General features: G+C 41.0%; 1 protein-coding gene across 1 annotated transcript in view; it reads right to left on the bottom strand.

The window, feature by feature from the left end:
* LOC109928903 (protein kinase C-binding protein NELL2-like) overlaps positions 1–13,141 on the bottom strand; it is a 223,256-nt gene that overhangs the window by 134,378 nt on the left and 75,737 nt on the right. The window contains exons 10-12 of the mRNA XM_048607573.1: positions 6,679–6,770; positions 2,602–2,704; positions 544–672 (exon numbers count right to left, since the gene is read on the bottom strand). Of these exons, the coding sequence (XP_048463530.1) occupies positions 544–672; positions 2,602–2,704; positions 6,679–6,770 (324 nt within the window). The remainder of the gene's footprint in view (positions 1–543; positions 673–2,601; positions 2,705–6,678; positions 6,771–13,141) is intronic.

Raw genomic sequence — 13,141 nt, 5'->3', positions numbered from 1 at the left:
AAGTTATAATGGGGTGGATTATCTGCCTTTTATTGAAACTTGCTGATTTTTCATTTGCATTGATTTGAATATAAATATATTTTGTAACTCCTCCATCATGGCAAGCTGGACTGCATCACTGGTTTTATCATGTGGTCGTAGTTTAAAATTGATCTGAAGATGCAAACGTTCACTCTGAAGTAATGGCTTAAAAATATGACTGTGTACAAATATTTTATATGGGACACAAATCTCACTTACACTTGTTCTGTAACACAAATACCATTACGAGCATTTAAGATTGTACAAATTTGCAGCTCCCAGTCACAAAGATATGTGAATCTAGGACCAATGGCAGCTTTCAAAATTAAGATCTATAGAATTTTGTGAGGTAAGGGTATCTAGATAACTGGAGTAGTGATGCAGATCAGCCATGATCTAACTGAAGGCAAGCAGGCCAGATGGGCTGAATGGCCTACTCCTGACCCAGTGTTCCTTTTGTATAATTACTAAAGATGAACATAGCCCTGGGTCTGTGTACGGTGTAGATGCATACACACTAACCTTCACAGTAGGCTTCATCATCACGGAGAGGCGTAAAGCCACTTTTGCATTTGCAGATAGCACCAGCCTCCAAATTGACACATTCAGAATTCTCAACGCATTTGGGGCCATCAGCACAAAAGTCATTACCTACATTGGGAAAGAACAATTGGAGTGATTTTTTTTTATTGATGAAGTCTTCCTTGTAATCTAATAGGCGTTGCAGGCAACGTTCCTTCATTTTGGCACAGCACAGAGCTATTTAGGCCTGAGATCTAACTCCGCACTCAAAGATGGACAGCTTTATTTAATGTAGCATTTATGTCTATGATTCTGCTTGGTGGATGCACTGCCAAAGAACCCATTTGCCATGTCATGAAAATCCGTCAGTTCCCATCAGCTAAATTCACGTGTGAAAGAATGTTGAGATGTGTATTTGTGAGGTCAAAGCATCCAAGTCCATGGGCCAAGTGCTGGAAAATGGGACTATAATTAGGGTGGCACAGTGGCTCAGTGATTTGCACTGCTGCCTTACGGCACCAGGGACCCAGGTTCAATTCCACCCTCAGGCAGCTGTCAGTGCAGTGTCATGTTCTCCCCATGACTGTGGGTTTCATCTGGGTGCTCTGGTTTCTTCCCACAGTCCAAAGATGTGCAGGTAAGATGAATTAGCCATACTAAATAGCCCATAGTTTCCAGGAATGTGTAGGATAAGCAGGTTAGCGATGGGAGATGAAGGGTTACAGGGAGGGGGTGGGGGGGATGGGTCTGGTTAGGATGCTGTTCAGAGGGTCAGCATGGTCTCAATGGGTCAAATGGCCAGCTTCCACACTGCAGGGACTCTATGATAATAGTAAGGTGGCTGTTTTTTTAAAGCATGGATGCAATGGGCCAAAGGGCCTTTGTTCTATGCTATAGCATGCTATGACCCAAAGGAGACAAACCTGAAAATCACGATTATCAAATTAAAGTGCTTTGGAGATAAAGATGACTATTATCTTAATCACTTCATTCAAGTTGGCTCCAATGTTTTGCTGGCCTGATTAGAGGATTATTTGCTCATCACAAGTTATTTAAATTGCCAAAAGATTGATATTCTTTTGAATGGAATCAGTTTACAGAATGACCATGTCCATAGTTGGCAATGCCAAATGCAGCAGGAAATAGAACAGCCTTTGGTGTTCCACTTGTCACTGTGAACAGTGTAGTACATGAGGAGAGGCTGCAGTTTGTCTGTAAGAGAGCCTTTTCGGAGAAGAGTGGTTTACTGGAGAAATATTTTTCCATCCAGCACCCCTCACTGATATCATCAAAAGCCTCTAGTCAGGATTAATGGATCTGGAAATTTAATGGGCACTCACACCACTAGAATAATGCATTAACATCACTCCCTGTTATAAATCCATAAAATACATATCCAGCTATCCATATCCATATGCAGTAAAATAGACATAGCGTGAGTTCCAATCCTCCACAAAATAGTGGATGATTTGCGCCTGTCCATCATTAGCCAAAAGCAATTCTTTTTCTTGCCATGGAGTTCCCCAATGAACTTAATGCAATTGTAGAACATTATACTGACTTGGATGAGAAAGAAAACTCACCAGTGGAGAGCTGTGACCTTCCGCTCCATATCGCACAAAAGGTTAGAGTCAGGGTTAGGGTTAGACGTGGCATGATGCATGCATGACTTTGAATTTAGATTTTATCTTGCGCAAGGAACAGAGATCATTAATTCTCAGAAACATTGTACCACACAGTAACAGGTCAGGGTGAAGGGCGACTGAACCCGAAACATTAACTCTGATTTCTCTCCACAGATGCTGCCAGACCTGCTGAGCTTTTCCAGCAATTTCTGTTTTTGTTTTTGTTTAAGAATTACATTGCGTTGCCTCAATAAAAAAAGACCATTTTACGCAAAGCAGTTGTTCATATTCACTACATCTGGAGTTTGTGTGAAATGGTTGACTGGAAAGGTTTGATTAACCAATTCATAAAGTGGAACAATGTGGATGTCACCCGTGCTGCAATGATCCTGAGTTAGATTTAAACTTCGATAAAGATCCTTAAACTGTTTACCTCTGCAAACCTTACAGCAGCTGTTTGTCAGGGAGATTTGATTTGATCGTGAGCAAGGCAGCGAAGGACAGCTCGAATATTGAACACGTTGCATTGATTTGCCCTGTCAAGTGGTGCAGAAGATGTTAAGTCAACTCATTAAAGAATCACCACTTTGTCACTTCAGAGCTCTAATTGTTTAGGAAAAAAATCATTACTTCCTAAAACAGACTTCTTATTGCATTGAACAGAATCATTGCATTATTTTATTACAAAATGACCACTTAATTTTTGTGCCTTCAAAGATTATATGTCAACTGTTTGCAATTGTACATTTTAATGCTCAGAGGTGTTCATCTTCAGGAAGGCTATGGTAATTTTTTGTCAACTCTTATCATCATTTAACTTTTACTCTTTATATCTGCAAATCGAGCAGGGGAAATAAGTCAGTACTCTAGAACTGGAAATGTTTCCAAATCATTTCCACAACCTTGGACAAATTGGCTGGTAAGCATCAAGTTGTCTGCCTTGTTGTTCCATTCCCAATGGAAGCCATTTGAAGTTACCCCAGTTTATTTTGCCAGACATCTTCCAAATAGTTCTAAAGTAAACTTTTATTCATTAGAGATAGTAGGAACTGCAGTTGCTGGAAAATCTGAGACAACAAGGTGCAGAGCTGGATGAACACAGCAGGCCAAGCAGCATCATAGGAGCAAGGGTCTAGGCCCAAAACGTCAGCCTTACTGCTCCTATGATGCTGCTTGGCCTGTTGTGTTCATCCAGCTCTGCACCTAGTTGTCTTTTATTCATTAGACTTGGACAGGATTGAGACCTAAGGGTAAGTTTAAACATTTTTTATTCCACTCTTGAGATCTAAGTTGTATTTGTTGCCCATCCCTAGTTGTCCTTTGGCATACAAGAGGCATCTCTCCATGTTGTAAATTTCTCTCACTTTCCTGACTTTATGTCAACCAGTTGTCCCTCGTAGAAAACATCAACTTTCATTTCTATAATTTAAATGGTTTCTATATTGATAATTGGTCTTCAAGGTCATTTTTACCATCTGTATGTCAAATTGAAAATATACCATCCTTCCACCACACCTCAGATTCTTGGGGTTAAACAACAAAGCATTATAAATAGTGATAGTTTCACCTGCTAATCAAGAACAGTACAAGATTTTAGTTTAAACATTAAATAAATCAAAGTAAATTTAGTTGAAACAAAAGTATAAATGAAAGAGAGGACTCTAAAAGGGAATTAATATCTAGCTGTAACACACACAGGTACTGCCAGTCCAATCTGGAAAAAAAGGATGAAAATTAAGACAGTATTGTCCAATTTTTCAAGTATGCAAAGAAATTTGATGACATGTTGTCTGAAAGGTTGGGTGATACTCTCTAAACATTCAGCGTGGGATGAGATTTGTTAGCACAGATTTTGTCCATATCAGAAAGTTTTTCTGAAGTGGAAAAACAATGTGGAAATGATTGGAAATCCAAAATCCCACCTACCCAAAGAGGCATTTCCCAGTTTTGCTTTGGTGGGATTGGGGCAAAATTTTTTACTCACCCATGGGATGTGGGCATCACTGACTGGGTCAGCATTTATTGCCCATCCCTAGTTGTCCTTGAGAAGGTGGTGGGGAGCTGTCTTCATGAACCACTACAGCCCATGTATGATAGGTAGAGTCACTTGTCCATTACTTGCCTTCACTCAAGTCTGATTTTGGTATCCCTTTACTTTGAAACCCCAATTGAGCAGATTAGACCTGAGCCCTGAGGTAGCCCATGGTGGATACTGAGTGAGTTGATATCGTAGGTACAAGGGAAAAGTTTGGTGAGCAGAGAAATGCATTGGAATGAATTGACACTAAATTCGCAAGGGGCCTACACAGGGTCATGAGGTTGGGTAGAGGGACATAGTTTGACGTGTGGTTATAGCTGGCAGCGAGACAGGGAGAGTACATGGGCTAGCACGGGTCCATGTGGATGGGTGATTGGTGAGAGAGTTGGGGAGGCAGTATTCATCATCTACTCTTTGTTTTTACAGGTTGGACTTTGAGTTGGATCTCTGAGGTAGGCCTGCCAGATAGCCTGCCTCCAAACCTGGCAAGCTTCATGGTCCTACCAGGATCGCCCAGCCTAACCCGATCCCAGCAGACCAAAAACTGGAAGCCAAATGGGTGGCCATATTTTTAAAGGTTGGGATTGCACGGCTGAGAGTTCACCCAACACTGTGTGTGTCTGACCTGGGAGTGGATATCAGGATGTCATATTTTTGTGTTATCACACACTATTGTGTTTTATGTCTTAGACGAAGGAAAGATCCCAAACTAAGCTAAAGTTGTGCTAGGATACTTCCAAAATTTTATTCACTTAGTATTGCTGCACAAACTATGCACTCACAAGGTGCTGAGAGTATACATACAAATGAACAAGGAACAAGAGTGGGCCATTCGGCCTGCTACACCATTCAAATAAGATCAGACTGCTCTGATTTTAACCTCAACTCTCCATTCCTTCATATCCCCCAGTAATCTTTCATTCCCTTGGTCAGCAACAATCTATCCAGCTCTGCCTTAAAAATATTTAAAGATTTTGGAAAGCTGCACAGTTCTCTGAGATGGTACTTATTAGAAGTACATTTTGAATTAGAAAATGGAACGTGTCATAATTTTCACAGCTTTCAGACAGAAAGCTCAGTCCTTTCTAAATAGCAAGCTTTTCCTTCAGGCAATCTTCTTCAGGCAGCCAATCCTGTAGCACAATTGTATAAATGGGCCTGAATACTTCATAACTGTAGAAATGAACCATTGTGTTCCAGATTCCTAGGAGTGGAAATCTTATGCCAGTAACTAGCACATGCCACCTGTCTCTTTTGTTTTGGTTGGAGCAGCCCAGTTTATCTGAAATGTTGGCACATCTCTTGTGGGACAGCTGGAATTTTCAGAAGCAGGGAAAATCTATTATCCAATCTGGTCCTTTTGAACTTCCTGGCCAATGGCTGAGTGGGAGAGGTTTGAATTTGACACAATTTGATTTCAATTCCAATGTGATTTGCAGTCCAACTTTGTACATGCATGAAGACAACCAGAGCTGAAGGGCAGAAACCTTTTTATAAACAGATCATTATGATTGAAAAATTAGTAACTAGAGTTAAGAATAAATTACATTTTGAAATACTTAGAAAACAGTTGGTTATTAGCAATGACTGAACATCTACATATGTGTAAGTTACACATCTGCCAGAAAGTAAACACTGAACATTTTTTTTTATATTTGTCTAACTGAGACTAAAAGCATTGAAGTTGCTGAGCATATTCCTCATTTACACTGATAATTTGTTTTACCGTTGTTCAGGATTGTTAAAATGACGCATGTGAACATAAGCTCCATCAGCTACATTGCCTTCCCCATTTTTCTCGATATTTAACTAGGCAAAAATTAGCAACAATAAACCAGGAGAAAAAGTCTCAATTTTGAATAGAATCCAGTAGTAAAGCGGGCAAAAGATGCAAGATTACAGCTCACAGATTTTTAGCCTTCAATTTGAAATCACCAGACACATATTCCATAGGACCAACACTTACATTTTTAACTCTTTTCTTTTTAAAATATCTGAAGAAACTTTGCTAATCTGTTTTAATATTTTTGGCTAACTTTCTTGCGTATTCTATTATTTCTCTCTTAATCTTTCAGTAATTCTTTGCTTTTTTTTATATTCTAGCCGATCTTTGGACCTGCCACCTATCTTTGCAGATCTATATGTCTTATCGTTGAATGCAATACTATCTTTGACATTTGTTTTTGTTAACCATGGATGGCAAGTCTGTCTCTTAGTATTTTTCTTATTGCTGGGAATGATTCTATTCTAACTGATCCTTCATCATCAAAACTCTGGAACTGTTGGTAGATTGTTCATGGGCAAAGCCCACATCAAATTATCCCAGCAATAGAACCATGTCACCCATATTCTAAAAACAAACTAAATAAATAATAATTTGCAAATTGGAAAACACAGCATATTCTTGCATTTATGTACTGAAGTTTACATTTAAAATTAAGTTGATTTGTGTGATATTTAATCAATTCCTACCTTACATTCCAAGAGACGGCACTCTCCTGGTGCTTTCCATTCTGTCACCCTCTGCCCATTATAGTAAAGCTTGTTGCCAAGGACACAAACAGCTGTTAAGAAAAAAAGCAGAGTATTTCAGCTTCTATCAAAGCAATCAATCTTACTCAGAGAGAAATTCGAGCAAATAACAAGCATTTGTTAAGTTCCAGCTGATGAACAACCACTCAGCACCAGCGATACCCTGTCAAAAATAAGTTCATTGGAAGTTCATTTTCCTGTCTCTCCTAAATGTCTGGGCTCCCTCTGGGATACAACTCACCACTAGCCCTGTGTCTAGGATTGATTAATTGACTGATTGATTGATTGTCACGTTTACCAAAATACAGTGAAAAGCTTTGTTTATGAGCAGTACAGGTAGATCACAGCAAGCAAAGGATGTACAGATCTAAAAGACTTAGAGGCATACAACTTACATTGCATTATTTGAGGCTAGAGGCCATTCAGAAGTCTGGTAATGGCTGGAAAGAAGCTGTTCCTGAACCTGCTAGTGCATAATCAAGTGGCAACACTCTGTTCAATAAATACATCGCAAATTCCCTCAATGGTCAATGTTAAATGATAAATTAATGCAGGGATCCAACATGAACTTGGGGCCTGGCTTCACTCTTTGGGCAGGAATCAGGAGTTGGAATTTTTGCTGGCTCCTGGACTTACTCCAGAGGAGTCAGTCACTGACCAGAGATTTTCATGGAGGTTCTTAATTGACACAGATTCAGGTTCCTTGTTCAGTTAAGGACAACAGATAGGTCACTTCCAGTGACTATTCGAAGCATACCACCCCAACAGGAGGAAGACACTGTTATATAAATGAAAGAAAGAACTATGAATGCTGGAAATCTGAAACAAAAGACAGAAATTGCTGGGGAAACTCTCTGTGGATAGAGAAACAGTGTTAATGTTCCAGGTCCAATGACCCTTCTTCAGAACTCTGCTTTCTCTCTATAGATGCTGCCAGACCTGCTGAGTTTCTCCGGTAATTTCTTTATTGTTTAAGGCAGAGTAATCGATAGTAAGCACAGACAGGATATTTCAACATGGAGCTGGCATCTCACCAGCCATTTTTTTTAAACACAGCAGTCACCTGTGTTGTTGTGAAGAGGTAGAATGGGCATGTCTTTGTTGTGCTAATATTCAGGTGGTCAAACAGGCCCTTGAGGGATTTCCTGGAATGCTAGTGCCCCAGATAGATGCTGGATGTCAATCTCAAGGTTGTTAAACTGGCCAGTGCAGAAATCTGGAAAATCCCTTTCAACTGGTCCCCATTAGACCATTAAAGAGCCTTACTGACTCCTTGCTGCTTCTGTAAAGGTGGAGAATGATATCTGGGAGCCATTCATCTCCATTCCAACCATCAACAGGATCTGGAAATTCAGTGTGTGATGTTTGTAAATTCTTCTGATGCCAAATTGCTGTCTGCTAACTCCACCCCATTTTGATACACAAATGTTTGACAGATCTTTAGAATATTAGAATAGAATCTTTACATGGCTGATCTTGAATATATGTCAAGCAACATTTTAATCTTAATTATAAGAAATAACACAGTGTAGAGCTGGTGGAACACAGGAGGCCAGGCAGCATCAGAGGAGCAGGAAAGCTGACGTTTCAGGTTGGGACCCTTCTTCAACTTTCCTGATCCTCTGATGCTGCCTGGCCCGCTGTGCTCCTCCAGCTCCAAACTGTGTTATCACTGACTCCAGCATCGGCAGTTCGTACTATCTCTTTTAGTCTTAATTGCTTTTATTAATAATTTTGTTTCAGATATCATAAAATGTCGTCATTTTTGTACAAAATCTGGTGTTACTGAATCAAAGCCTTGTATTACAGACATGAGTCAATTGGGAGCAAGAGGGGAGGGGAAAACAATACATTCTGTTTTCAAAGACTCAGAATGGAAGGGCCTTATGGAGACAGAGTGGAAGCAACTTGACATGGGAGTGGTGGTTGTTCAGTGGTTAGCACTGCTACCTCGCAAGGAACCTGGGTTCGATTCCAGCCTCAGCTGACTGTCTGTGTGGAATTTGCGTGTTTTCCCCATGTCTATGTGGGTTTCATCTGGGTGCTCCTGTTCCCTCCCACAGGCCAAACTTCTAAGGAAGGGTTACCAGACCCAAAATGTTAACCCTGTTTTTTCCTTCACATGTGCTGCCAGACATGCTGAGCTTTTCCAGCAACTTTGTTTTCATTCCAAAGATGTGCAGGTTAGGTGGACTGGCCATGTTAAACTGTCCATAGTGTCCAGGGATGTGGAGAATAGGTGGATTAGCCATGGGGAATGTAGGTTTATAGGGATACATTAGGGGTGTGGGTGGGATGTTCTTTGGACAGTCAGTGTGGACTCAATGGGCTGAATGGCCTGCCTCCAAACTGCAGGGATTTTGTGACATTTTATTTGACATGTATCAGAACAAATATGGATCTATTTGACTCAACAACATTCCCAAAACAACACCAAAAATAAACTAACCCTTGTAAATTGAATAGCCCTCAAACTGAATTAATTTGTGGTTGGAACACTGCCACTGCAAGTTCCCCTTCAAGTCACTCATCATCCTGAAATATATCACCATTCCTTCAGTGTCGCTGGGTCAAAATCCTGGAATTCCCTCCCTAATGGCATTATGTGTCTACCTACAGCACATGGACTGCAGCGATTCAAGAAGGCAGATCACCCCCACCTTCTCAAGGGCAACTAGGGCCAGGCGATAAATGCTGGGCCCAGCCAGTGACACCCACATCCTGCAAGAGAATTTTAAAAATCCAGAGTATTCTTAGCCAGGAAGCAGGCTCAGAGCCTTACACATTGCACCTGTTATGAAATCAATCTCCCTAAAACCCTTGATTTAAGATCTCTGTTACAGGATATAGGTAACTTAAGAGATACAGTCAGCTGTCACCTAGTTTTATTATCTGACATTAGTGGCAATCCATTCTACAAATAGCCATAAATGTCATATTTTTCAAAATACTAAGAAGAAATGACAGTTGTAGAGCACTCACACTCACTTATCTATTGCCTATTGACATCATTGAGTCAATTTAAATAGGAAGTAGACAGATGTTTAATTAGTGATGGATTAAAGGGTTATGGGGAGCAGACAGGAAAGCAGAGTTGAGGCTATGATGAGATCAGCCGTGATAGTTATAAATGGTAGAACAAGTTCAAGGGGCTGAATAGTCTGCTCCAGATCGCTGTTCTTACATTCTATTATTCCCCTTCCTCATAATTGGAAAAGCAAGGAAAAACTGGAGCCAAGAAACAAGCTGTTTTACTCAAAACTTGCCAAAAGAATTCACTTAGAGACAGAAAAATACCCTCAACTGGTTGATTAGGAGAAATAATAGACACAGTTAGCAAGGGGGTGCAAGATTATTGGGGGTATGCAGGAATGTAGATTTGAGGTTAAAATAGGTCAGCCGTCATCTTGTTGAATGGTAGAGCAGGCTTGAAGGGCTGAGTGGCCTACACTTGTTGCTTGTTTGTATGAAGCATACTCTGCAACATTCCAAATCATCTTACATTAAGTAATAAAGTTTAAGAGAGTAAAAAGAAATTAGGAAAGTCGACTTTACAGAGAATGGAAGAACTTGCATTTATATATCAACTTTCAGAACCTCATAAAGTGACTTACAGCCTTTAAATACATTTGAAATGTAGTCACTGTTGTAATGCAATATGGCCTTAAGGGGTGGGACATCTTTTTAAGAACTATGTTAGAACCCTTAGTGTCTCATAGGCCCAAGTTTGTAGAATAAATGAATGGCCTGTGTGTTTCTGCAGAGTGTGCTGATACCTATTTAAATGCCAGCCTGGGAACTGAAAGCAATTAGGTTACACAAGGATCCAACCAGATAATTAAAGAACAGTCACCCAGTTTTAAGTTACAAAATGGAAGTCAAGAGTTGCATTGAAAAATTAACAAAGCTATTTACTTCTGTATCACAGACAGGTATGCAACAAATATATATTTAGGATAAAAATAGAAATTGCTACAGAAACTCAGAAGGTCTGGCAGCATCTGTGCAGAGAAAGCAGAGTTAATGTTTCGAGTCCAGTGACACTTCTTCAGAACACATATATTTAAGACACTGGTAACAAGTGTAATCTATAATTAGTTTGAGGGTGAGAACTGTCGGACTAAAACTATTGTCTCACACTGAAATAAATGCATTAAAGGTTGGAAAGCAAAGTAACTTTATTGATCTTAGTAGGATAATAGGTCGGCACAATATCGTGGGCCGAAAGGCCTACGCTGTACTGTTCTATGTTCTATGTTCTAACCTAAACTGGAATGGGAAAACACATTAAAAGTTAGAATGAGAGAGAAGCAGTAGCAAACATTTAAGGAGATATTTCATAACTCTCAATGAAGTTGTATTCCGTTGCAAAAGAAAGACTTTACGAGAAAGATGTACCATCTATAGGTTATTCAGGAAGTTGAGGATCATACTGAATTGAAAGAAAATATGTTCAATGCAGCAATGATCAGTGTAAGGCCAGGAGGTTCGAAAAATTCTAGAAAACAGCAAAGGATGACTAAAAATGTAACGAAAAGGGAAAAATTTGAGTACGAGGGAAAACTAACAAGAAATGTGGAAACAGACAATAAATACTACTCCAAGTATATAAATAGGAAAAGAACAGAAAAAGTATGTATTGGTTCCCTAGAGGGTAAGACTGGGGAATTGTGAATGGTAAGCAAACATATGACAAAGATTTTGAACATTTATTATCTGCTTTTACAATGGAAGACATAAAAAATTATTCCTAGGATAGAAACACAGGGAGTAAAAGGGAAGGAAAAACTGTCACCATCACTAGAGAAAAGAAGTACACAAAAAGCTAATAGGACTAACAGATGACAAGTCCCTACCTGGTGACCATAGCGTAGGGTCTTAAAGGACATGGCAAGTGATTTTTTGCATTCATAGAATCCCTACAGTGTGGAAGCAGGCCACTAAGTCCACACTGATCTTCCAAAGAGCATCCCACCCAGACCTGTCCCATTCCTACAGCTCTATATTAACCATAGCCAATCCACTTAACCCTGCATATCCTGGGCATTTTAGTATGGCCAATCCTCCTAACCCGCACAGGAAGCCAACACAGATACAGGGAGAAGATGCAAACTCCACACAGACAGTCACCTGAGGCTGGAATTGAACCCAGGTCCCTGGTGCTGTGAAGCAGCAGTGCTAACCACTGAGCCACCATGCCATATTAGTTAACAATATTTCAAAATTTCCTAGATTAAGTAAAAGTTCCAATGAACTGGAAAATGGCAATTGTAAGAAAGGAGGAGAGAGAGAGAGACTGCATAAAAATATAGGTCAGCTCTAACATCTGTCATTGGACAGTGCTGGACTCTATTATTCAGGAGGTAATAGCAGGTGCCATGTAAAATGTTACTTTACAAAGTAAGAGCTCATAGCATAAGGGATTAATATGTTAGCACAGATTGAAGGCTGGATCATTAACAGGTAACAGATACATGAATCGTTTCACGTTGGCCATCTCTAACTGGTGAGGTACCATAAGATTCAGTCTGGGGCCTCAACTATTTGTTACCTTTAATAATGACTTAGGTGAAGTGGCTGACTGTATTGTAGCCTAATTTGCTGCTCATAGATTTGAATAAAGTAGCATAGTCTTTACAGTCACATATACTCAATGAGTGTAGTGAAAAGTTTATACGTTGCCAATTACAGCACTAATTTAGATACAAAAGTACCTAGGCACAGCTTCTTTAGTTACAAGATTCTAGACAATAGAGAAATAAAATGTCCAGTATTACAGAGTAAAATTTCAGTACTGGCACCTAGTTTCCAGTCTGCACCAGGCCCTGGCTCCACACTGCGCCAACAACATGCCACGCCGGGAGGCTCCTATGGGAGAAGGCCTCTGCGCCAGGCCAGGTGGTTGCCATGCCGACATGGGAGGTCGCCATGCCAATGCTGGGAAGTCAGGAGGTCACCATGCCACACCACGAGGCTGCTGTGGGAGGCGGCTGTACTAGGCCGGGAAGTCACTATGGGAGACCACCGCTCCAGGCCGGGAGGTCAGTATGGGGGACCGCCGCTCCAGGCCGGGAGGTCACTATGGGGGACCGCCGCTCCAGGCCGGGAGGTCACTATGGGGGACCGCTGTACCAGGCCGGGAGGTCACTATGGGGGACCGCCGCTCCAGGCCGGGAGGTCACTATGGGAAACCGCTGTACCAGGCCGGGAGGTCACTATGGGAGACCGCTGTACCAGGCCGGGAGGTCACTATGGGAGACCGCTGCTCCAGGTCGGGAGGTCACTATGGGAGACCACTGTACCAGGCTGGGAGGTCACTATCGGAGACTGCTGTACCAGGTCGGGAGGTCACTACGGGAGGTCACTACGGGAGACCACTGTACCAGGCCGGGAGGTCACTACG

Source organism: Rhincodon typus, chromosome 18, assembly GCF_021869965.1.
Source record: "Rhincodon typus isolate 14 chromosome 18, sRhiTyp1.1, whole genome shotgun sequence".
Lineage (NCBI taxonomy): Eukaryota > Metazoa > Chordata > Chondrichthyes > Orectolobiformes > Rhincodontidae > Rhincodon > Rhincodon typus.
This window is presented reverse-complemented; position numbering and strand designations above follow the sequence as displayed.